The 27,191-nt window shown below is 45.5% G+C and overlaps 1 protein-coding gene across 1 annotated transcript; it reads right to left on the bottom strand.

Moving 5' to 3' along the window:
* Positions 1-1,488: 1,488 nt before the first annotated feature.
* LOC307076606 (protein Aster-B-like) lies at positions 1,489-27,191 on the bottom strand (the record flags this gene model as incomplete). The annotated part of the gene is given in 22 exon segments (XM_079737658.1): positions 1,489-1,842; positions 3,499-3,619; positions 4,143-4,250; positions 4,643-4,654; positions 5,091-5,152; positions 5,154-5,209; positions 5,730-5,993; positions 6,949-7,052; positions 7,469-7,611; positions 8,036-8,154; positions 10,171-10,314; positions 10,805-11,003; positions 12,864-13,029; positions 13,671-13,786; positions 14,018-14,098; positions 14,501-14,596; positions 14,990-15,093; positions 15,270-15,354; positions 18,187-18,207; positions 19,576-19,596; positions 20,578-20,905; positions 27,169-27,191. Coding segments are annotated over 22 exon segments (2,481 nt in total). The 3' UTR covers positions 1,489-1,734.

Raw genomic sequence — 27,191 nt, 5'->3', positions numbered from 1 at the left:
GAAAAAGAGAATTCAGTGAAAACGATCAAATCCAGGCTGCTGAAGTGTGATTCTCATACTCCGAAAGCGGTTTCTGCTTAGCAACGGTTACTAGGAGACTGCAGAGGGGTTTCAAAATGTAAGATCAACTAGAGTTGGAAAAGTTAGAAAAATAACCTATTGTCAGCCACTCCTTGTTCTGATACATAACAGAAAACATGTCAAACAGAATATCAACACAAAACATATGTTATGTAGGTGTGAAGTTTTCTCTCCGACCCCTACAGATAAAGGGATAATACATTCCTTGACAAGTTCCACTGGCTCACGATGCAACACTTCTGACAAGAGATGCTGTTTTTTTAGCATCCAGACGTAGCAGCTACCATTGGATTTATTTGACCATTCCCACAATAAAGTTGTAATCACATGCAAATCATGGTAGAAAAGCATAGGTATTTACTTTAAACGCCAGTAAAATACTTAAATGTTTTTGATAATTAAATAATAAAAATACAGGAACAATAATTTATGTTGGCCAGGGCACAAAGAGGGGGGAAAATCATTTTTTCTGGGCTACACATTTGAAAAGTTGATTTCTAAGCCTGATACATTCTTACCGCTTCAAATCCTCCCTCACCAGTCTATTGTCTTGACAAAAACAAAGCTTGATCCACAGAATTGACTATTTTGTGTTTGTGTTTGGTTGTTGTAGTTTGTTTGGTATATAAAAAACATGACAGACGACATAGAAACGCAACAAGTCTGGCATAGGCTACCAGGGAGACCAGCTCTAGATTGCCTAAATATATAAAAAGTAGCCCTGACTGCCAGTCACTTCTTTTTAAAAATTCCATTAAATATAAGATGATCATGTACGGGTGCTAATGCATTCACGCTTAGGAGCATGTGTACTCACAGACACAAACCCCCCCCCCCCCCCCCCATATACACACACCGACACAAACACGATTGCACCCACAGGCATACACACGCACACACAAACATACACTTACAGGCATACATACACACGCACATACACACACGTGCACAGACGCACACTTACATGCATGCCCCCACACGCACAAGCACACGCACAGACACACACTTATGGTTACTGCCTTTGTCGTCACTGCGTTCCGCTCCACGGATGATCAGCTTGACGTAATGCAGTCTGACGGCAGAGTGAAAAGTCCTGTTGTATGTGGTTGAGGGAATACTAGCATTACTAGTAATACAACTGCAGTATAATAGCCAGAGCTTGTGGGGAAAAGTTCTGCCTCTTTCGTTTTGTTCCGGTGAAACCAACAGCTGTGAAGATGACGTGTATTGCATGCTTCCCAGTCAAACGCCATCTTGGATGCTGCGTGTGCTGAAAAAACGTCCCCAACACCCCGACTCCTCTTCCCCCTGCCCCCACCCCTCCTCCTCCAAATAAACCTGAAGACAGGAAGTTGTGCGACAAAGACGAACGCTGCAGCTACCTGCTCCCTCTTTCAGCCCGTGAGATGCCGGTGGTGCAGAGGCATGCAGCATCTCATGGTGACGGTGCAATGGGTGGAGTGATCAGCGGAGGGCTGAGTGGATTGTGTGCGTGTGTGTGCGTGTGCATGTGCGCGCGTGTGTGTGTGTGTGTGTGTGTGTGTGTGTGTGTGTGTGTGTGTGTGTGTGCGTGCCTGCGTGCGTGTGTGGGCGTGTGTTCGTTTTGAGATATTGCGATTGGGCCCTTCTGGGGGGCGCTCTGCGATGGGGGCTTCACACCTGTGGCACCGAGGGGCCCGGAGCCCCCCCCTGCTCCTCGGCCCTCTGGCTCTCCGTGGACCCACCGTCGTCGTTCTGGAGGTGGAGCAGGGAGCTCTTCATCTAGGATAGAGGTTGGAAGGTTTCAAGATGCATGGACATCATACCACCACATTGTTGAATACTCGATCCTGATTGGTCAATAACGTTTCAAGGGAGTGCAATGTTTTTCCCACAACGGGACACTTCTGCCTTTTAACAGTTCTGAATCAACGTGCTACAGATCCAACGTTTAAAACAACGGTCATACACAACTATCGGCCAGGTGTTTCCTTGGTAACGCAGCAAAAAATGGTCAAAGATTTTTTTAATTCAGGTGATTAAGTCGAAAGAACATAACGTTATTGATGAACGTAACTAACATCTAATCATCATTGGTGCCTGTGTTGTGTGTGGAATTAACCACGATGGGCTGTTCCGTTATCTGAACATAATGTACTTCGGCAGTGTTAAACAACTTTGGCTTTGCCTTGGCCTTAGCATCATCCACATAGTACATTATTTTCCAATAACAGGGCCTTTTTAGTGGTTTATTCCTGGATTGTAATGTATACGTTAATAGAGAAACGAGCAGCAGTCACTAATGGCAACAGGATGCTTGAGTTTCGGGTTTCCTCAACAGTGTAAACAGAAATAATGAAAAAGGAAGGACAATGTGTACACACAAGGTGGAGTAGGGTTAAAGAGGGAGGGGAAGGGGCAGGGGAGAAAGGCATTTATCCCTCACATCATGATTAAGTTGGGATAGATACTCCCAGTAATCTATATCACTTCTGTCTGGCATTCTCTCTCTCTCTCTCTCTCTCTCTCTCTCTCTCTCTCTCCCTCTATCTCCTTCGCTCTCTTTCTGGAGTACAGACGGATGTGAGATCAAATGACCACCAGCCGGCGCCACCCCTCCAGTCGCCATGGTAACATTAATCACTGTACTCTCCTGCGACAGGCGTACTTGATTACAACCAAATCCCTTTTAAATTATAACTTCCACCAAAATGTCTGCTGTACTTAGGTGCAGGAGACTTTATGCTCTAACTTTGAAGCTTAGCGTAGTCTACCATTAAGACCAGCCAATACCGGATACCAGCCATCGGGTCCTGTACATATGCGTCACACAGCATTATGGGATATCATGCCCTGCCCGTGGTTTCACTTTTGTTGACTTTACAAACAATTTGGTTAAAAAATACTTTTTGTAATTAACCTTCTTTGGACACTTCATTACGTACAATCGAAAGTTATAGTGTGTCCTTTTTGTTTTATCTTTCTTATCTAGTAAAAAAGTTTTGACCTACCTACCAGGACTTGTTCTGTGTTATTTAGGGCAATATCTCTTATTTACCTATAACCCAATTGGCAGGCCAGTTAAAACACATTAAAGGCTTTTTTTCTCAGTTTTACCCTTAGTAACTGTAGTCAAGCTTTGTAGGAAAGTTTACTTGGTGTCTCTATTTTCATCTGTCTTTCAGATCTGCTGCTGTACACACCCAAATCTCCCCACCAGGTGATCAATAAAGTTTTGTCTTATCTTATATTATCTTGACTTTGAAATGTTACCCAAACCTGGGTCCAGACTGCAATGTTTGCTACGCTTCTTAGGCAAACCTTGCCTGGTGCTAGGCCCAAGGAACTCCTGAAACTGCTAGCCGAGTCATCGTAGCGCATCAAACGGACTCAGTAAGACAGTGATTTTAAAGTCGGCCGTCAGACCCTCCTTCTCACCTCGTACAGCAGCAACACAGACGACTCCAGGATCTCCTTCCATTTCTGGAGCTCGTCGTCATGGTAACGCTGCTGGGACTCCAACAGTTGCGTCCACTCAAGGTTGGTCTGGGGAGGTTTGCTGCAGACACAAACAAGGGCTATCTTCTGGACTGTACTACAGTATGCTGTACTGGTTTGTACTGCACTATATTGAAACACACTGCAGTATACTGTCCTACGTTGTACTGTGCTACACTGCTCTTCTGTACTGTATAAGTACAGTACAGCAGTATTAAGCCTAGGGCATATTCCGATAAACACACACAGATTTGATTCATTCATTTGTTGAAACCCTCCCAGTGTTTTTTGAGTAGAAATGTAAACATTCCATCCCTTTCACAATGTTAAGATTTTTTCTTTCATCATTGTGAAACCCTAACCCTAATGTTTAACAAACAGCCACAACCACTAGGGGAAAGCCAAGCGTATGTTGTTTTTGTGTGTGTGTGTGTGTGTGTGTGTGTGTGTGTGTGTGTGTGTGTGTGTGTGTGTGTGTGTGTGTGTGTGTGTGTGTGTGTGTGTGTGTGTGTGTGAGTGGGTTGTGTGTGAGTGTGTGAGTGTTTGTGGGTGACATGTGTGAACTGTGTGTGGGTTGTGTTTACCTCTCCTGTGGTTGCAGATCGCGCCAGGAGGTGAGGCTCTGTGCGGTGTACTCCAGCCCCCACAGCTTGTAGAACAACATCATGTTCAGGAACACCAGCAATACCAAGCTGGACGGGAGACACAGAGAGACAGCAGCAGGGAGAGAGAGAGAGAGAGAGAGAGAGAGAGAGAGAGAGAGAGAGAGAGAGAGAGAGGGAAAGAGGTAGAGAGAGAGAGACAGCAGCAGGGAGAGAGAGAGACAGCAGCAGGGAGAGCGAGAGAGAGAGAGAGAGAGAGAGAGAGAGGGAGCAGTAGGGAGAGAGAGAGAGAGACAGCAGCAGGGAGAGAGAGAGAGAAAGAGAGAGAGGGAGAGAGAGAGAGAGAGAGCGAGAGAGAGAGAGAAAGAGAGAGAGAGAGATTCAGCATATTTCATTCACAAAATAAATTTGACAAAAAATGAGCGACTAGTTTATCAAAAAAACGTTTGTCCACTATTTTAAAGAATTGTCACACCGCCTACCTTAGACAAATCCTGTGCAGTGCGACAGAGAGAAGCATGACAAGGAGGAAGAGGAGATAATGCAGGCGGGTTTAGAGGTTAATCAAAGGCAGAAGAAGCTTCTCTGCCTCATCAGTCTTCAGTATATAAAGTTTCAAACATTCCTACTAACTATACTATACATGCCAGTAGCCTTTACACATGTGCATATTCCTGTGACACGCAAGTAGGCTATTAGATATAATATCATTTAAGAGTTTATTTATTTTACTGTACATGATAAGACACTGTATGTTAAATTTGTTATTTAAAATGGCAAGGAGACATAAAAGCTGCCATACAATGGTGCACATAATTAAACAGAAGGGGTATAATTTTGCGTCTTTTCATTCACTCAACGGAAATATATTAATCTTATCCTCTGGATTCCTAGAGTCACTAACAGTGTGTTGGAGGAAGGGCCACTCACACATAGCTGATGAGGAGCAGCATCTTAGAGACGCCATGGAGCGCCAGGCCCCCCCCCCCCCCCTCCTCCAGCCCCGCCCCCGGGCACACGGTCCGGGACCTGCCTGGTCTGCGTGGAGCCTGGGGACCAGGGCCACAACACCATCAACAGGGACCACATCCCACACCGAGCATACAGACACCCAGACACGCATACAGACACGGACACACACACACACACACACACACTAACATACACAGACAACCAGACACAGATACAGACACGGACACACACACACACGGACACACACACACATACACAGACAACCAGACACAGATACAGACACGGACACACACACACACACATACACAGACAACCAGACACAGATACAGACACGGACACACACACACACATACACAGACAACCAGACACAGACACGCACACGCACACACACACAGACACACACACAGACACCCAGACACACATACAGATGCGCACACACATACACACACACACACAGATACAGACACACACACACATACACGAATGCACAAACATACACACTCACACACACACACACGCACCCCCACACACAAACAAACACATACACACACAACACACACACACAAACAAACACCATAATTCCCAAAACACACTCACCTGCCACGTGCTTAATGCGCCGGATGCCCTGCTCCGCCAGGCCGTCCTCCTCCTCCTCCTCCTCCTCCTCGTCCTCCTCCTCGTCCTCGTCCTCGGGCCGGGCGCCGGTCCTCAGGGCCTCGTGGGCCAGGCCCGGGGTCAGGAGGAGCACGGCCAGCGGCGGCCTCTTCCTGCGCCGCACCGCGCCCGTCCTCACCGGCTTGGAACGCAGCGACCGCCGGAGAGGCTCCGACAGCGCCTCCTCCGCCTTGGCCAGCGCCAGCTCTGCAGCGGGCGTGCGTGGGTGTGTGTGTGTGTGTGTGTGTGTGTGTGTGTGTGTGTGTGTGTGTGTGTGTGGGTGGGTGGGTGTGGTTAACAATTGTTATTGGCAGATTCAAATAGATACATAAAACGAGAGAATTATCTTACGTTTGAATTTTGTTTGTATGTTGTGTTTTTTTTCCCATTAATTAAGGAATATCCATTTAGAGAAAGAAAATCCTCCCATAGGGACAAACTGTCCCATTCAGCAGTGCTAAACACAATGGTTGCACTAAGAGTACAGATTTAAGCAGCTCTAGGTGGAACAATAGATAAAAGACCAAAAGAAAAGGTCATGAATTTGACCAATAGTCTTACTGGGTCCCCGGACGTCTCCACAACAACTCCCTGGTCTTGCCCTCTAAGGCTGGATCAGTATCATTTGAAATTAAAATCCTTAAATCCTCCTCTATTCATTAGTATGAGTGAAGAGCCTTGAAGAGTAGCTGGAGGAAGGTGTGTGAGAGTTATCTCTCATATTGTAGGATCACTCAAGGGCTCCCCAGACACCGACCTCTTTAATAACAGGCCTCAAAAATACATTTTTATCAGGGACGCATATAATTTAGCTATTTTGCAGCTGTTTGAATGTATTAACCTGCTGTTAAGCAGCTTGGGTTTTTCCCAGATGATGGAAGGAGATACATCAAAAATAAATCGTTATTAGTATTATTTAGTGCAACTATAATATATTACATACGTTAATATAGATCATTGGTTTCAGCCTTTTTTCATTTTCATAATTTTTATGCCTGAAAAAATGCCTGTAACTATCGACTTCTTTTGTCCTATCAAAGGAACAGCTTTGCTTGTCTATGTATTCCATGACATGTTTTAACCACTAGGTGGCAGCAAACTCACAGGCGCAGTGCACTGTGTGTGCTTCCTCATTGAAGACTAATGAACTCAGAATCCTCACCTAAGTGTCTGAAGTATTCGTCCAGGCCACTCCAGGAGCTCCTCTCGATGAAGCCTTTCACCAGCCCCCACGGCTGCTTCCTGTAGCGGATCTCTGTTGACACCCTGCAAGGCCCACGCACACAGAGGGACATGCAAACACATAGCGGCACACACACACACACACACACACACACACACACACACACACACACACACACACACACACACACACACACATGCACGCACGCAGACACACACACACACACACACACACACACACACACACACACACACACACACACACACACACACACACACACACACACAGCTTAGTACTCTATTTTACATTGAATACAAACCAGAGCAATTCATGAATCCTTGGCACCAATCAACTTCATTGAAACAAAGAAGAAAGACAGTGCACATATCGAAAGAAAGAAAGAAAGAAAGAAAGAAAGAAAGAAAGAAAGAAAGAAAGAAAGAAAGAAAGAAAGAAAGAAAGAAAGAAAGAAAGAAGAAGAGAGTAACGTATGACATACCTCAGCCGACATTTGTGCTTGGCCACCCTAGTGAGGACGTAGCGGTTGAGGGTGTAGAAGTAGTCGTGGTAGGGCACATGGTGGGTCACAACCTCCGCATCCACGATATAGCACTCCCTCTCCTGGCTGGCTTTGTACAGAGTCTGACAACAATAACAACAACAACCATGGCTCAATCAGCAGGGACTGTACATTCGGCATCTGTTGCACCCTTAACCATCCCTGGAAGGAGGGGACTCTTATCTGGGATTGGCGATTTCTAGGGACAGTCTAAGGCTTAAAAAATATCATATCATTTCAATGTTTTACAATTTTGATTTAGTCAGATGGCACATGTTAAAATGACATGCGTATGTGTGAAGATAAGTGATCCCATATCATGCTTTTGTTAGGGTGCGAATATTCCCCCTGGCTTGGACTTAGATATTTCTAGCTTAGCAGACCTAAAACATGTATACATACGTCATATAACAGGCAATGGAAAAGTCGAACATGATATCACCCCTTTAAATAAATGCCATTTTTGAACAGTGTTATCTGTAAATGACCAGGAGAGGGCGCCCTCACCTGTGTCTCTGAGACAGCGGCTGTCTTGGGCGTCAGGGGGTTGCTCAGGGACACGTTGTACGTGAGCTCTCTGGTCTGATCGGCCTCCAGCTCTGTAGTCCAGGGACGATACACCACGTCTGGAGGACAGGACACAAGCGTTAAACATACTGCTACTGCTGTCACATGTTGAGCTGATACCACGGGAATAACGTCTATCAGTATCAGAATAGATACTTTCTGGAATTTTCGGCTGATGGAGGTTTTTTTTATGGAGGAGAAAAATGTTTCATTCAATGTGACACTGAGCCCAGAAAACTGCTGAGAACCAACCTGAGGTTAAATCGATAAGTGTAGCTGAATGCAAGACAGCAGATTCATACTTGTCGGTAAATACTTTAGGCTTAGCACTGGATTCACAAAAACCGGGGGAAATGTGATACAACTCTTCTTTCAAAGGCCACCATAATATTTATTTTACAGCGTTTCTTCTGCCAACGGAAATGCAACTGAAATGTACCACAGACGTTCTGCATGATTTTCTGATATGAATTCTTGGCAAGAAGAGATATAATCTGTGAGGTGATATAAACATTCTTTGTGCAGCTCAATCGCCCTCTTTGGGACCACCAAGCGTGATCAATAGAGAGTGCAAGCGAGTTGTCCTGGTTACCAGAAATATCCGCCTTAATAGGTCTGAGAAAATGCGAAGTTAACCAAAAAATACTCCTCATCCGTCTGGAGGAGGAATGCAAAGTCTGAGCTGGGGGTCAAAATGCCTGAGGGAAACTGGGGACTTTTGATTTATTCGTGACATAAATGACTGGCGCATTACTTTCCAACAACAGATTTTATTGTACTAAACTTTGGCTGGTACGCCCTTTGAAATACCCCGCTATAAATCCATATCCAGATACAAATCCATGGGAAAACATTGGAAATGTTCACTGCTGTAGACCTGGCCCCACCCAGAGCCAACTTCACACGATTGACCACACCTCCCATTGACTTTGTATAGCATGTGATAATGTGTGGCCCAAAGCATTATGGGACATTTCACATTTGTGTTGGGGGGGCTTGCCGGATGCAGAAAAGGGTTTGGAAAAAGATGCATAGAAGATATAATTTCAATGTTAACTTTATGCAAATATATTCAAAGTGCGTTTCGGGTTCAGACTTTTGATTGGACCATCTTCAGTCAGTCAACATGTGATGAATTTCCTCCCCTGGTTTTGACCACGTCCATCGGGGACGGAATCTAAAGGGGCCTACACACTGCCCAAACTCAGCCAACTGCCTTTATCTGACCCCTCCGTTTCGATCTTCTGACCCGTTCGTCAGAAAAGTTGCATTGAAACACACGGCGAAGACTACTGCCGACTACACAGTAGCGTGTACGTTTTGCACTTGCGCAAGATGCAATAAGTCTCCTTAACATTGGGTGGCGCTAGTCTCGTGGCCCTAGTCCGCCCCTACCACACACCACACTGATTCAATCAGAGCCCCAGATCCTCAGAGGCCAACGCTCTCCGATTTTTCATGCGGAATCGGAGCAGACACCGTCCGCGCGGTTCCAAAATCTTCCAACACAGCTGAACACACAGAAAAGATATGTTCCTGAACTCGTCCGAGTCTCCCAAACGTTTCAGATGACCAATGGTTGGGCCAGTGTGCAGAGCGATGCATAGGCATCGTGACCTCATAGCAGCCCGACACAGTGTAGCCTGCTAATAAATCCAAGGAAAAAGCAGAATGCTACACAATGAACAAAGAGAAAGGTTGCCAAGAAGGACGTCAAACTTTTGCGCCTCATTTTCTTCAATAAATTAAGCTTTTGCCGTTTTTGCGGATACTGTGTTTGTTTGTTATTTTTCCCCTGTCGCAAGGAAATGGCGTTCCTGTCAACCAATCAACAGACGGCGCATGTAGCTCGAACTTGTTGGCTCCCTTTAAGAGGTCTCAGTACCCCAATAGAGGAGTACTGGTGATGAGTACGGCTCATCCAGGCTCAGTCTGGACCCAGCCCACTTTTGGCGGTGGAAACACGAACCGTGCCTAACCTTTGCATACCGAACCGCACCCGCCGGTGGAGACGCGCCATTAAGGCCCCGGTGTTGGGGTTAGGGTGTAAGGGACCTTCCACGTGTGATGCTCACCTGAGAAGCGGCGCTGCTCCAGGAAGCCCCTCATGAAGGGGGACTCAGTGAAGAGGACACTGAACATCTTGTCCACGCTGAACTTGTACACCTCGTTGATGTACTGCCGCCCCCGCAGGCCCTCCTGGAAGGCCTTCACTTCGCCTGGGGCAGGATCACAAGTACCACGTTGGAGGAACAGCAACACATTTGGCTGTATGAGTGGTAGTGTGAGTGTGTGTGTGTATGTGTGTATGTGCTGCATGTGTGTGTGTGTGTGTGTGTGTGTGTGTGAGGTATGTAGCCTTGCGTGTGTTTGTGTTCTTGCACACGCTGCGTGTGCGAGAATATGTGCATGCTTGTGTGTGCACGACAGTGAGTGTGCATGAGAGTGAGTGTGTGAATGTGTATGTGTGTTTAACGAATGTTGCGTGTGTGTGTGTGTTTGTTTAGTGTATGTAAATGTATGTAGGTGTTCGCGTGTGGGTTTAATGTAAGCAAGCTTGCTGTGGAGTGTATGTAAATGGGTTAAATGCATGTTGCGTTAAGTGTATGCAAACGTTTGAGTGTTAAGTGTATGTCAATGGGTGTCCGTTGTATATAACAGTGTATATAACTGCGCGTGTGTGTGTGTGTGTGTGTGTGTGTTCCACACCTTCGTCGTGGGTCTCTGAGGAGTCGCTGAGCTCGGTGGGCAGCTCCTCGTGCTCGTCGAGGTCGAGCGAGGGCGCCGGGCTGTGACCTACGTCCTTTTGGTCCGCCTGCTCTTCGGCCAGCAGAGGAGGGGGCGGGACCTCTCCCTCGCGGAGAGGCGTGGGGGGGTCCTCTTCGACCAAGCCCAGGGGCAGCTCGTCCTGTGGGCCGGTGGAGGGCAGTTTGGTTAGTGATGCTATCTAACGGGCAAACGACGAACACACTGAAAACTGAGCGGTAGACCGTGTGGCCCCGATCCCGGAGAATGGACAGAGATGGTTGGAGTGTTCAAACATTTGATTCGTTATTTTTTCAAAACAAAATAAGGAAACATGATACATCTCATGTGTGATTAAGCTCCTACGGCCGGAGCTTCCTGCTGCCTTGCTGTCTAGGCAATGTTTTTTAATGACGTTGCCTTTAAAATAAGGCAACGTCATTAACGTCCTCGTTCTCGATAAGGCAACAAGAGGACTTTTAAGGCAGCCATGCGTCACAGCATTATGCTGTCGCCAAACTACAGACGGTTGCCGACTGTAGACGGTATACTACTACTACCACCTCATTCTGACTAATTGCTTTATTTTTCTCTGATTAGAATTATTATTTGTTGTAGTTATAGTCTAAAAGTCAATGTGACTTATATCTGAACACAAACTCTGGGCTGTGTTTGGAATAGTTTTTCTTGTCGTCGGAAACTTGATGCCTCTCTGCTCCCTGAATAGGCAGCACCTTGGCCGTTTGGGACACAGCCTATTCCTGCATTGAGGATTACATGAGGTGACATCAAGTGGCCACTAAGGGTTAGGATCAGAAACGGAGTGCTCTACATTCAATTCCGTTACATATATTTAGCCGACGGTTTTATCCAAAGAGACTTAAGATAAGTGCGTTCAACCATGAAGACCCATGAATACCAGGAATTGACAAGGATCCTGCAGGTACATACAATTTCTCAGGGGCGTTTGATTTAGGACGTATTGGGTTGTTGGGCCTCTACACTCTCGGAGTAAATATCCAACTAAACCTAAATGCATACACGCATAGGAAGTAAAATGTACAACTCTCAAAAATGGTGCTAAGCATAGGATTGAAACTGTCCAACCACATATAAATTCCAGGCTTCATTTGGGTTGTTTTAAGTCATTTCTACACTATATTGTCTGCGTTGTGGAAGACAACTGCAATGTACAGGAAATTAGATAATTACTTACTAATAATACCACTGTCTATAATGGCACTCATACTTCCTATTACTACTGCTGCTGCTACTACTGCTACTGCTTCTAATACTACTACTACTGCTACTGCTACTGCTTCTACTACTGCTACTGCTACTGCGGCTACTACTACTACTGCTACTGCTACTGCTTCTACTACTACTATTACTGCTACTGCTACTGCTTCTACTACTACTACTGCTACTGCTACTGCGGCTACTTCTACTACTGCTACTGCTTCTACTACTACTACTACTGCTACTGCTGCTGTTACTGCGGCTACTACTACTACTGCTACTGCGGCTACTACTACTACTACTGCTACTGCTGCTGCAGCTACTACTACTACTGCTACTGCGGCTACTACTACTACTATTGCTACTGCTGCTGTTACTACTACTACTGCTACTGCTACGTCTACTGCTACCGCTAGTGCAGATGCTACCACTACTGCTGCTACTGCTAGGGCAGCTGCTTCTACTTTGCTACTGCTACTGTTACTATTGCTGCTGCTGCTACTACTGCTACTGCTGCTGCTACTGCTACTACTGCTGCTGCTACTACTACTGCTACTGCTGCTGCTACTACTACTGCTACTGTTGCTGCTACTGCTGCTGCTACTACTGCTACTGCTGCTGCTACTACTGCTACTGCTGCTAGTTCTACTGCTACTGCTTCTTCTGCAACTCCTCCTACTGCTACCGCTACTGCTACTGCTACTACTGTAACTGCTCCTACTATTACTGCTATTACTTCCATTACTACTTATAGTAATATTCATAATAATTCCTGTCTTCTCACAGGCAGAAGGGCTTCCAGTCCAGGCCGGTCGTGGTCCACACCGATGTAGGCCTCCTGAGGGAGCAGGAGGGTTCCTGGGCCTATGTCAGGGGGGGTCTTGGCCGGGGTGTTGCAGGCGTCCGGGTGGTGCTCGCTGCTGTCCTCGGCCGGGAGCTCCTCGCAGTACCTGCACCAGGGAGACGGACAGCAGCTGTAGGTCAAGGTTACCAGCTTACCAACACTGAACGGACACACAGGCCTTTGCTTTTCCCAACGCGGTGCAGCGGCGATCAACAAGCAGTCCGATTAGTCCAGTCGCCACAGGGCCAATCGGGGGGGGGTGTTGGGTGGTCAGAACGGCGTTGGGAAATGCAAGCAGGCGAACGGACACAGAGCCCTCCACAACACAACACATGTCTGTAGCAGTAAGACGGAAAGCAGGGGTTCTGTGTTTGGTAGGTATGAGTTGAAAACGATAAGGGCATGCCTGTATCAGTTTAATGTGTGTTATCATGTATGCATGGCAACACAATGTTTGTGTTTGCTCTTCTGCTTGGAGACTATCTAGGTAATCGACAATAAAAGTCTCTGGCGGAGATTCATATTTCTTTCAGCGCTCTAAATTATTACAGGTCTCCACAACTATTTTGGAAGCTGGCTTTGTTTCTGGGGACTTCCGATATATTTGCGACTTCCGCAATCCGATATATTTGAGCTTTCTCTAAATGCCAGGCCTAAATAAAGATAAATTTGACTTTTGCAACAATTCCCATCAATTCAGCATCGATATGTCCGTTGTCATTGTTCTTTCCTGGGGGGTAAACTCACCCCATGGTGTTGAAGTCATCATCGGGGGGGACGTAGTCCTCGTCATCGCTGGTCAGCCCCAGTTCACTGCCATAGCACTGATGGACAAAATGCCACAACTCTTTGGGGCACAGGGGCTGATGAGCATGGGGGAGAGGGGACAGAGAGAGGGTTTCACAAGGAGGAGCGATCACAATATCACAGAAGGCAGAGCGAACAGAAGCATACTTTATAGGGCTTAGGGTGAGGGAGGGAATGTAGGCCTGTGAGGACCGGTTTGGACTGTAACAGGGATTAAGGGCAAGAGAAAGAAATGCATTGGCCTGACTTGACGAGAAGTTCCTTAATACGGAGCCCAGGATCCTTACCTTCTCCAGGAGAGCGTTCTGCCAGAGCCGGAACATCATCATGTAGGTGCGGTCCCTCGCCCCAAAGGACGTGAAAAAGTGCTGGAAGATGAAATGGCCACCGTTAGGTCTTATTGACTAAGCTTAAGAAAAGTCAATGGGCTGAGTTTGAGGATAGAAGAAAAGGTTTGGTATGGGTATAGATGGGGCACCTTGCTCTAGGATTCCTGCAGGTCAACTTTAGACATTGGGGTTTGAACACAGAACCCTACATCTGGGAGTCAAACACTCTAAACTGCTAGACTATCCTGCCAACACATACACCGAGCCATCTGAATTCACTTCCTGTTTAGAATGTACCTTTACATTACGAAGCTCATATTTTCCCCTCCTACGTTACCTAATACAGAATTAAATTATGCATTTTAGACAGAGCCCTTTCACGTCCCCTTTTATTTCCATTTGCATTGACCAATCAAACCCACGCCAAGACCTTCTGTTCACCTTCTCATTGTCGGTGCACAGCTGGATGGCATTGGGAATGAGCCGAGCCGTCTTCTCCTTGGTCATGGTGCAAATGTCCTTCAGGCGAACCATCAGCTGAAAGCAAGAGAAACATCGTCACAGCTTTCAAATGATTTACCGTTCAATCATGAACCATTAACTATAACTCTGCTCATAACTCAACTAAATTGTTGCATGTTATGAGAAAATGCAACCTCTGTATTCCATCCACATATCAGATGCAACATACAATCAATACTTAGTCCAAGATGATGACTCAGAAAAGCTTCCCAGTTTTTCTAAATCTGTCAAAATTTGATTATGTTGATACTCATTCTCTTTCAAAACGTTTCTTAATGGATACAATAAAGTAAGATGACTCATGGGTATTGATTGGGTGAGGCAAATCTGTTTTAGTGTCTGAACATGGAGTGCATCTCTAGCTGTATACAGAGGAATGACATAGAGTATCAGATGAACAGTGCGTACCAGGGTTTCCCATCGGAAGATGTTGCTGTAGAAGCAGATCCAGTTCTCAGAGAGGTAGAGACGGCCCTGCAGGAGGATATCTCTCTGCAGAGCGCAGGAGTAGTCTGGTGGAGGTCAAAGGTCAACAAAATGAATTACACCATTCAGAGTGAATCATAGACATTCAGTCTGGAATGGAAACTAACGAAGCAACTTTGATTTGGTCGAAAACCATACAGACTTTAATCGTCTTGACCACAAACATTCATACTCCCGGGGAGAGGGTCTGGATCAAACTCACCCACAATGAGTCGCTCAGTGTCCGGTAGTGATTTGAAGAGCTTTCTGAAGTCTTCATTGCGTTGCTTGTAGGTGGGACTCAATACCTGCAGAAAGACACAACAATGATTGAGATTTTCTCAAAGTCAAGGTTATGAACAAGAGAGGGCAAGCAAACACACTGATGCCATAATGTGGAACTCCAGGACCTAAATTAGTTGATTGATCTCCAACCTTTCTGGAACTCTCTGTACCTTTTCTGCTCTCATTCTTTACATCTAACATGTATGTTTGCAACTCCTATGTAGCCTGAACTCAATATTGCAGTGTTACACCCATGTTTACTTATAGGCAACTTCATGTCTAGTAACATTTACATAACAAACAAAAAGTCATTACATGTTTTTGCAAAGACTGTAAGACCAATATGGTTGACTCAATCTATCCACCCTGGTTTACTTTTTAAACTTGGAAGTTCATGTTAATCTTCTCACACACAACCAAAAATAAGTTTTAAAAACATTTTAGAGCTTCCCTCCCGGAAAGACTTACAGCCGGTACCCGCTCTGACTCCCAGTCCAAGCTCTGCCAGGGATCATTCCAGCAGTCCAGAGGCTGCAGGTCTGACCCTACACCGGGACCCTTCCAGCTCACGTCCAGGTCAGACAGAGTCTCACTCACTGGACCATCCAGCCTCATTGTTTACAGTCCTGAATGCTGTGCTACACTCGTCTCTGTAACTCCTAACTCTCCACTGCTGAAAACACTATAATTGAACCCAAAAGTCTAACTTTTAAGCTCTTGGGAGAGAACTATGAAGAATATGCAGTGATGATCTAAATTTGATTGTTTATCATGTATATATGCATATATATATATATATATATATATATATATATATATATATATATATATATATATATATATATATATATATATTTATATAGCAAGAGTAGTAACAGTCATGGCAAAATAATCTTAATCCACATAAAACAAAAACAATGCATACTTTACAAATACAAAGTCATGCAATCAAAACACAAAGCATTGCAAAAATGGAGCAAGTCTCACTAATTCTCTCTCTCCCTCTCTTACTTCTGGCCACTCATCACATTACATGGAAAACAAGTCCTTTTAACACCCTTATTTCATCCTGCAATCCAAGGTGTTCCAATATTCCAAACAATTCCTGGACAAGAAGCTTCCCAGATCAAACTATCACACCATCAGCCCCTATAATCCAGGACAACTGGACGTTTCTCCCCCACTGCATGTTCAGAAAATCGATCCAGAGTTGTTCACTGCCCCACAACATGCACTGGACTGTTTGAAAACATTTCTCCAGGAGAGGAGAGGAGTAGGAGGAGTCGCTGTGTTATTGTGGGTAGAGGGAGAATGAGAAGGAGGAGGGGCAGAAGGAGGAGGGGCAGAGGAAGGTTCACTTCAGTTCAAATGTGTGTGTGTGTTTGTGTTTGGGTGTGTGTGTGTGTGTGTGTGTGTGTGTTTGTGTTTGTGTTTGTGTGTGTGTGTGGGTGTGTGTGTGTGTGTGTGTGTGTGTGTGTGTGTGTGTGTGTGTGTGTGTGTTGCTCAGACGTGCCAGTGCATGTTTTCAGTCCCACTATTTTTATATGACATTTCTGTTTTTTTTCAGCCATTTCTTCTTCCCCTTGATTTTTCCATGTGAGAGGGAGCAAGGAAGCGAGGGAGAGAGAGGGAGTGAGTGAGTGAGTGAGTGAGTAAGAGAGAGAGAGAGAGAGAGAGAGAGAGAGAGAGAGAGAGAGAGAGAGTGTGTATCTCTTTGTGTGTATGTGTGTGTTAAAGGAAGCTACTGGTGTAAACAAGGTAGCATTGCCATGGACAATCAATCTGTCCTTCTCTTTACACACACACACACACACACACACACACACACACACACTTCCTCATCCTCCTCCTCCTTCCTTCTCAATTTCGGCTCCCACAACTCCCCACTATTAAGTCTTCTCCTCCACCTCCTCCTCCTCCCCCCACTGGCGGACCTTTCCCTGCCTTTGTTGAGCTGTTTGACTCAGAGTTGGGTTCGGGGTCGGGTTCAGGGCCAGGGCTATATGTGTGGGATGAAGCCGATTCCGTAACAAAGACACAAAGGGGGAGAGGAAATCCAACTTTTTGGCACAACTCCTCCATAAATGTTTCTTTTTGTTTCCCAAATGCTATCTTTCTCACGGAACATCTCAAGAAAGTATCAAACTCAGTTTTGATAAATAATTAGGTAATAGGAATGGCAGCAACAGCACAGAACAGAACTGTTTACCTTTTCAAAATATATTGTGGATGTCGATAATCAAATTGTGCAGCTTGGATATCATACTGGGTTAAGAGCTCAGTATCGCTGTCAAGTGATTGACAGAGAAAAATATACATCCTTCCTTCATGGGCTGCCTCCTACAGATTAGATACTAAAGATTAAGCTCCTTCATGTGTTTATTTGTGTGCTTTGTCTATGTTTCTCCAATGTAAATTACACCACATGCACAAAAAACCCACATCCATGCAATACTGAACTAACAAATAGACAAACTTGCAAAAAAGTAAACATAGGCACACAACTGCCATGTTTTTCCTGTCCTAGAAGAATGCTAGGAAACAAATATGCCAATGCTGAAAGGTAATATTGTTTTTCCGAAAAAAACTTCAGTGCTCAGTCTTACTTGATTTCCTGACTTAATTTTGATGCACTGAGACGAATGCATGAGAATTAAGTCGTAGTCATCAATTGCAACATCATCCAATCCTGCAGACTGAACGTGATGTGTTGTCTTTTGTCCTCGCATAAATGCAAATGTTGAGGGAGCACAGAAAGAAAGTTATTTGGGGATGAGTCGTTTGGACGCTGACACCATGAGGGGTACAGAGAAGTGGGTGCATAGGGAAAGTAGGAAAGCAGGTATTGAACTTACATTATACCAGCTCTGGCTTTTCTGTTGGCCACAATGAAACGGTCGTCAGAGGAGTGCAGAAAGATGACAAACAGGAGGAAAAATAGGAAGGTCAATGATTAGAAAGATTAACGGTTTTATAGGAGGAACACACAAACAATGTAAGGGAATTTATCAAGATCAGTTGGATTACGGGAAAGGTTCGCTGTAAAGATTGTTTGTATATGTACATATTATAGCGTATCATTTCGGCCAGTAAGTGGCAGTGTTACCTCAGAGAGGCACACTATGCAGTCAGAGTGCCCAACACCATGACACGGTCGGTCATTGTAATCCTGTGTTTTAATGCTGGTGTATCAATCTCTCGGGTGGGTTTGTCAAGAACAATTAGCCTTTAAGGATAATTTGATAATGTCTTATGCCTCTTATAACAATTATATTACCTGACAAATTCAACACGTGAAAGGCCGCTTCTAAGCAACTAAGAATTGTTGAGTTATTGTAAGAGAGAGAGAGAGAGAGAGAGAGAGAGAGATAACCCAATTCATACTATTCCAACCTATTGATTCCCCGTTATTAAAGGAATCAATAAATAGAATTGTATATATCTTACTATATATAGCACAACATAGAGGTCACACGAGGCGAAAGCAAGGGCCATTGTCATCATAACAAATATTTTAGAGCTCTAGTAGAGCAAGGGGAAGGCCTGGCTGACCACTGAAGCGCATGGAACAGGATGAGCCTGGGGGGTGGGGGTTGAGGGTCATAGGTCAAAGGTTAAAGGTCACAGACAGCAGGGTTAGGAGTGGAGGTGAAAGCTAAACAGTGGGAGAGGAAGAGGAAATGGATGGGGATGGGGGAGATGCAAAAAGTACAATACAAGAAATACAATTGAATAAAAAATAAAAATATGAAAGTGGTAGAGTGCTTACTTTAATGAGGCTTAGCCTTTCACCCTGAGGTCATCCACATGCAAAGAGACAAACAGTGGTCATGCAGATGAGGGTGCATGGTTGAGAGGAACCGAAAACGATGGTGATGAGAGGGGAACCAAGCACCACATCTCCTTACTCGTGTCCTTCTTAGTGCGACTTCCCTCCGGGCTCACTTGTGTCACTAAGCATCTCTCTGGTCTAATTTGAGCTATGTTCAGCTATGATTTGAGTCTTTGTTATGCTTAGAAGTCTCCTCGTAAGGTTATTTCATTTGGTTGTGTATGGGCGTGTGTGTCTGTGTGTGTGTGTGTCTGTGTGTGCGTTTTGTGGTTTTCCAATGTAAACAACAGACTTCATTGAAATCAGCTGGTAATTGTAGGATCGCCTTATCACATGTTCAATAGGCATGTCCAGGCAAAACATGTTTGAAATAAAAACACAAAGAAAACAAACATAAGAGAGTGATGCTTACTTTAGTGTGCCGCTTGTGGGACTATTGCATGCATGAGGAGAGAGAGAGAAATGACAGTAAAAAAAGGACAGGAGAAAGTTACAGAGTGTGCTCCGGACACATTTTGACACGAGCATGGACTGACTGAAAGCATCAGGTCCTCTGGTTACGGTGCCCAACGATAAGAGCCATCTTAAAGCAAACCCGTGTGGGTTAAGACCAAAAGTGTCAAAGCGTGGAATGGTTGACGATGGTGATATGACAATGAGAACGTCATGACAAGAAATCAGTTATGTTCCAGCAGAATACATAAAGATTGGAAGGTTAAGAATTTGATGTTGAGTTTTGTGGTTTGTTATTAGAATATATGTAATATGTGTGATTCCCATATATCAGCCAAATATCTGATACATTTGAAATATTTGAGATCATTGACCTTGATAGTCGACATTTGATTGCCCTGCAAAGAAATTCTGGTGTGTTTTATTGTACACAGCAGCGTAAAGCAATGATTATTGAGGACACTAGTGTACTCGGTATAAACACTTTGCAGTTCTACACTCGAGTGCAATCATATTTCATCGCTCCAAACTCAAGCCGATAACATTGTAACCTCAGGTGAACTCTTTTCCCCTACGTTTATCAAACTCAGTGTTGCACACAACAGCGATACTAAAACAGGAGAAAAATGAAAGCAGAGTAGCAGTAAAGTCTGTCCCCTGTGACAGCAAAGGGCTATCACAGAGCAACCTTGCCTCGTCTCACTTGCGTGATCCCAAGCAACGGCTAAAATATCTTTGTGCGGCATTTTTGGGGTTCAGAATATTGGAGGAGTAGCTAAGATCTAGACATGTGTAATTGAAGGTATGTAGCATTTAGAATGTTTCAGGGTTTACAACCGTTTGGGTTGCAGTATGTCTTCCTTGTGTGTGTGTGTCTGTGTGTGTGTGTGTGTGTGTGTGTGTGTGTGTGTGTGTGTGTGTGCGCACATGCAAGCGTGTGTACCTTTATATGCCTGCTCACCTTGGTGTTCTTGCCCCCACTTCGGGAGCTGGTGGTGTTGGTGGTGAGATGGGCAGGCTGGGAGTAGACCCGCTGCTGCTGCTGGTGCTGCTGCTGCTGCTGGTGCTGCTGCTGCTGCTGCTGCTGCTGCAGCGGCGGCTGCTGGTGGTGGTTCTGGGCCGCGGGCTCGGGGGTGGTGGGAGACCGGTCGGGGGCCGGGTCTAGCGAGCCCTTCTCCACCATGGTGTAGCTCTCGTTGTCGGGGCTGAGCTGGGGGGTGGAGGAGCGGGAGCGTTTCCGCAGGACAGGCGAGCATGCAGGCGTGCTCCGGTTGGAGTTACTGGCGGTGCTGTGGGTGGGGGATAGAGAACCGCTGTTGTGGTTGTTGTGCGACAAAGTTTGTACACAGAAAGCCCAAGGTGTTGTTAGTCACAATGTGTCAACAGACTTTCAACAACAAATAGTCAAATTCTAAGACACTTGCAAAGTATCCAAAGCGACTTCCAGTGAATTCAGACGCAGGTCGTCAAACCTTTTGACTGGGAGTAATGGAAGACTTATTCCTGCTATCGAATGCAGTCTTTCGTGGTGAGTCTCTATGATAATAGATTGAGGTGATCCTAGATTTCTCTCCACTTTCAACCACTCAAAGAACAGATACAGAACAAAAAGCTATTCAGAGATTCCCTTGGGATGAAATTAGGATTCTGGACCGGCCGCTAATTTTAAATCCAACGAAGACCGGGAGAATATGGGTTGAAGTGCACTAGATTACTTTTAGCATCACATCACTTTTATGTCCTTCATGATTCCGTTGAAGTTTGGGCACCTATCACATTTCATTGCATTTGTAAATTATTTATTTGGAGTGTCTAATGTTTTTGTGTATACAGCGATGCAAACAAAATTTGTTAAAGACATGGAGTTCCTTCAGTCATGGCAATAAGTCCCATGCATCACATTGTTCCTTAACACATCAGTCTACTCACAATGTCTACCCATTTTGTAAACAATTGAAACACAAATACAAATGAATCTATTTCGATGAATCACTCATGACTGCTCTGCCATCACTGTTGTTTCACCCTTGGGATAATGAATCTTCTGATTGAATCCTCATATCTCTACATTGAGACGTACTCCACACATTTCATAACAAGACCAAGATCAAGGCGTTACGTTGACTGCCTACAAAACAGCTGACCACGTAAGATGTGATCAAGCCTGAGAAATCCCTTTGGCAGTGGTGTCCAGTGACCAAACCCACTCACCCAAAAGCAACATCAAACACACCCTGCAGAGCAGGGGCCAACCAGGGTCCTCCATGCCCCTAAGCATCGACCATCGACCAATCAGAGGGCCTCACCATTTATCTGGGCCATCATGACCGGAGACATTTATTCCTATGCTTACCCTTCCCTCCCCCCACAACGCATGCACCCTTCAGTCAAAGGTCAAACGTGACATAACAAAAGCAGTGCATCGCTATATCTGGAGAGCCAAAGAATGACCGATGTGGCCGTACATCCCCCGCCAGTTAGCCATAAGCGATGCTTCACCACATGCCCTGTCACGTTCATTACATCAAAGCCATGACGCTGTCACGCTTCCTGCTATGCACTGGTGTGTTATTTTTTTTGTTGCAGAGAAGGTCGCAAAAAAACAGCAACACACACACACACTCACAGGACGACGTATGTTTGGAAAATGTGCAAGCCCAACAAAAGGAAGTGGACCGTCTAATGGATCAAAGACATCCAACGTGTCATTCCAAGTGTCACAACACAAACCAACGCAGCCACTAGAGGGGCTGCATGGACGTGGTTAGCGCATACCTAGCGCTCACGCTGCTGTCGGATGAAGCTAGCCGGATGCTAATGCTAACGCTAATCAGAGCGCGTCTGATGGTGAAGGAATGTAGGAACGGTAGTGATGATGGTGTGGGTGATGGGGGGTTGGGGACCAAAATGGTGCAAGGTGACACCCCATCCTCCAAATGCTATACCTATCCCACCCACCTCCCCAAACACACACACACACACAGACACACACACTCAACTGTTGCCAAAACCCAATTTCATTAGGAAAATATAACACACAGATACACACCCAAACACACACACACACACACACACACACACACACACACACGCAGAGCACGTCCGTGCCGGCGTGGCGAGAGAGATGGAGAGCATGCATGTCATACGACGCTGGGTACCAACCTGGCAGCCATGGAGCACTGGAGCCTCAGCCTCAGTCTCAGCCTGCTCCATGCATCCACCCATTCCCCACTGATGGAGAGCAGGAAGAGCGAGGGGAGGTGGAGGAGTGGGACTGGGAGGAGGAGGAGGAGGAGGAGGGATGAGGAGGAGGTGGAGGGTGGGTGTGTGGGGGGGGGGGGGGGGGGGGAGGCGAGAAGGAGGAGGAGGCACGGCCAACCCCCCCTCGTTTCAAAAATAATTCCTTAGAGTCCCGACGTGAAGATCGCGAGCATGAGCCCCCCCCCTTCCCGCCCTCTTGTTGTTCTCCTTTAGCTGCGATCCTTCTCTCCGTCTCTCCACGCTACCTCTCCCTGTCTGTCTCCCTTTCCTTCTCTCTCTACCTCTCCCTATCAGTCCGTCTGTCTCTCTCTCTCTCTCTCTCTCTCTCTAGCAGCAGAGTGATTCGCATGTGTGGATTCTAGCGGCTGCAGCAAAGCTCTCTCTCTCTCTCTCCCTTGCCCTCCATCCATCTCCATCACTGCGATTGGTTGCCAGAGCCAAACACAACCGTGAGGATGGATGCTGCTTTTTTTGTGTACTCGGCTTGAGACACAGAGAGAGAGAGAATGAGAATGTATGTGTTACAGAGAGAAAAGGAGAGGAGAGATAGAAAGATACAGAGAATGTACATGTGTATCAGAGAGAAAAGGAGAGAGAGAGAGAGAGAGAGAGAGAGAGAGAGGGAGAGAGAGAGAGAGAGATGAGAGGGATTATATATGTGTGAGATAGAGAGAGAAAGGGGAGAGGAGGGGTTGGTCTGGCCACTCCCCCCTCATTACATATTCATTGCCTTTATGAATGGAGGCTGTAGACGTCAGTTAACCCTCACCATCACACCATGGTCTGTGCCACACCCCCTTAAACTCACACACACACACACACACACACACACACACACAGACACACACACACACACACACACACACGCTTTACTACTGTCAATATCTCATCAATATCTGTCAAAAATATATATATATATTGTAAGAGAGAGAGAGATATTCCTTAGATCGAAAGGTTATTTACATAAGATAGATATATTATATATATATCATTAGATATACATAATCGCCACCATATATATATATATATATATATATATCTCCCTTTTGATCTTCATTACACGTTTTTTTCGTTTTTTGTGGGCGTATTGATGGTGACTAAAAATAGCGAGGCACTCTCCATTGATCAATGGTCTCTGAGAGGGAAAGGTAATAAAGGATAAGCACATAGAAGAGGAGGAGGACCTGAGAGGTCCTGGATAATGCAAGGCTCCATCTTTTGGACTAACCACCTGAGGACATAGACCAGAGTGGTCCTGTTGTCGATTTTCCACTACAACCAGTGGGAGCTGTGCTGGTTTGTCCTAAATCTGGATACTCACTGCCAGGGAGATTGTCTTCAGAGACAGAGAGATAGAATATGAGAGAGATAATTGAGAGAGAGACAACGAGAGAAAGAGAGAATATGAGAGAAAGAACATGAGTGAGAGAAAGAGAGAGATAATGTGAAAGAATACGGGAGCGGGAGAAAGAAAGAGAGAGACAGAAAGAGACAGTAATAGAGAGAGCGAGGTTGACCTCTTGGTGACCTTAGAATCGAATAGATTGCGTCTTTTCATTTTTGCACACAGACACAGGTTTGATGGCAAAAGCACACAAGTAAGTCTCACTTATTTTCCATACTGTTATCCTTTCATCTTTTCTATACTATGCCTTAGGTCTTACAAACACACACACACACACACACACACACACACACACACACACACGCACACACACACACGCCCACGCACACACACACACACACACGCACGAAAGGCTCTCATTCCGTTGAATAACCCAGATTCACCTAAATTCTACCTTCCCCCTCCCTCCCTTTACATCCCACAGGGAAACACTCCTAATGATGTGGTCTGAGACGATGGCAGCCAATCACTGCCTCCCGAGCCAGGACATCAACCAATTGGGGCCCGCCTCACTGCTAAGCTCTCTGGGATGCAGCCAATGGGGTGAGGAATGCACCACCAGCAGAGATGAGGAGGCTGTGAGGTGGTTGTGCTCCCTCGTCAATAGGCTCGCAGGGCAGCGGGAGAATTAAACGGAGTGCATCAGATTGAAGGGCTTACAACGAGGCTGCAGATAGATCTCACGCCATGTTGGAGATAAAAATATATGCATATTACATATTATATATTGCATTCATAATCATAATCATAATTGCATCCTAACCCTCACGTTATTTCAGAAGACTATATTTCTTCCGAAACAATGATTAATGACATATTGATAATGTATTACAACAGTAATAGTAACAAGGAAAACTGTCCTCTTTTCACAGTATACTGCAACGTGAAACTATCGTTTTTTTAACAAGATCACCAAAAAAAATTAGAAACAGAAACAGGATATTTTGCTGCAAACCCTGTTTTTTGTACCGTCGTGTAAATCTGTGCTGCTTCTCAACTCTCTTTTCCCTGTTAAACCTTGAGTGTGCATCAGTTTTCTGGAATTATTTCTCAAAGTGTCTGATTAAACGAAACCCCCCCTCATAGGCACTTATGTTATTCGGAGTGGCTACTTTAATGTTACCTCATTGTCTCCTGCCTGGGCCAGTGGGGATGTAAGCCCACTGGACATTGCTCTTAATGTGCACATTGTCCTGAGCTCTGCTCCTTCCGCAGTCTGCTGCTTGGGGAGCAGCCGAGGTGTCACGAGAAGCAGCTGCCCCGGCGGACGCTCCCTTAATGAGAGAGCAGCGCTGCACTTGTCCTCAGCCCTGCTTTCCGTGCGCGCGCACCCACACAAACATACACACGCTTGAGCCTGCACGTGGCACAAACACAGACACACATGCAGGCGCACACACACACACACACACACACACACACACAAACACAACTACACACACACAGACACAGACACACATGCAAGCGCACACACACAAAAACACAACTACACACACAGACACACACACAAGCACACATACAGCCTCACACACACACATGCAGGCGCACGCACACAAACACAACTACACACACACGCACACACATAAACACACACACAGACATGCATATACACAAGCATGCAGGCGCATACAAACTCACAAACTGACACACACACACACATTCTAGGCTTATGTTACCAGATTCTTTTTGCCACCTCAGCCGGATATGGGGTTACACACCCAAGGTTTTAATGTTGTCTCCAGGGGGAGTTGCCAGATATGACATCTATCTTGATGTTTGACCCTTGCTTACTTCCGTGCTTATTTCCCTCATTATACTGTGATCCGACTTGATTCTATCATGTTTATCCTCTTTGGCCTAATGAAGGAACTTTGCTCCACAATTAAGTCTGTGTCTATGTCTTTTTTTTTGTAAATTATGGTTTAAGTGTAGTAGCTACTTTAGCTCATTGGATTACATTTGCTTGAGCTTGTGCCATTACTAAAGGTGAATTAGCTTAACAGTCATGTAAAGGGAAGGTTTCCAGATAATTATCATGTAAATTCATTATATGTGTTTCCACATGAAGAATTGGGTTCTTACAACTCAAGCAGGTTCATTTTGCGTGGAGGTGACAGAACACGTGGTGGAAAATAGAAATATCACGTTCAGCAGCAAACAAGAGCTTTGATTGTAAACCTTACGCAACCTATCATAAACTGGCCTAGCCTAGCCTGACTTCACCTAGTCTAGCTAAACTTCACCTAGTCTAGACGACCTAACCTTAACTAACCTTTGGTGGCACAAAACAAAACAAAGCTTGAAGATGCTAGTTGACAAGTTAGGTAGTATAGCTTTAAAGGCTATAACATAACACATTAGCCTAAAACCCTAGCCACTCACCCAGCTCATACATGTAATGCCAGCAGGTTTAGCGCACATGTCCACCCCAATGTGCCAACGCCATGCTAGAGTCACTGAATATGGACTAGTCATGGACATCTTGTTGTAAGAAGTGGTAATGCAGTGAAAAGTAGAACAACAAAAAAAAAGATCTGCATGCGTGCATTTGGGGGACGGGTTGCTAAGCTAGGCAAAACAGACAGGGAAATAAAATCATGCTTAGGTTGTCAACCGGGTTGGGGGGTTTGTCTTCAGGCCTGGACATGGAGAGATGAATGGTGATGGAGGGGTGTCGGGGGGAGGGGGGAACAGATGGCATGGACGGATGGAGTGGGGGGTGGGTTTAGCCCCTGTGTGTGTTTGTGTGTGTGTGCGTGGCACGTGCATCCATGCGCGCATAATAAATGTACAATACTGTGTGTGTGTGTGTGTGTGTGTGTGCGTGTGTTTGTGTGTGTGAGATGACCCTGCTACACGCCGAACAGGACAGGACAGCAGCCTTACCAGGCGAGTTTGAAGCCTTTCAT

This window comes from Pollachius pollachius (assembly GCF_949987615.1).
Source record: "Pollachius pollachius genome assembly, chromosome: 6".
Classification (NCBI taxonomy): Eukaryota; Metazoa; Chordata; class Actinopteri; order Gadiformes; family Gadidae; genus Pollachius; species Pollachius pollachius.
Note: the sequence above shows the minus strand (reverse complement) of the source record. Positions and strands in the feature narration are given on the sequence as shown.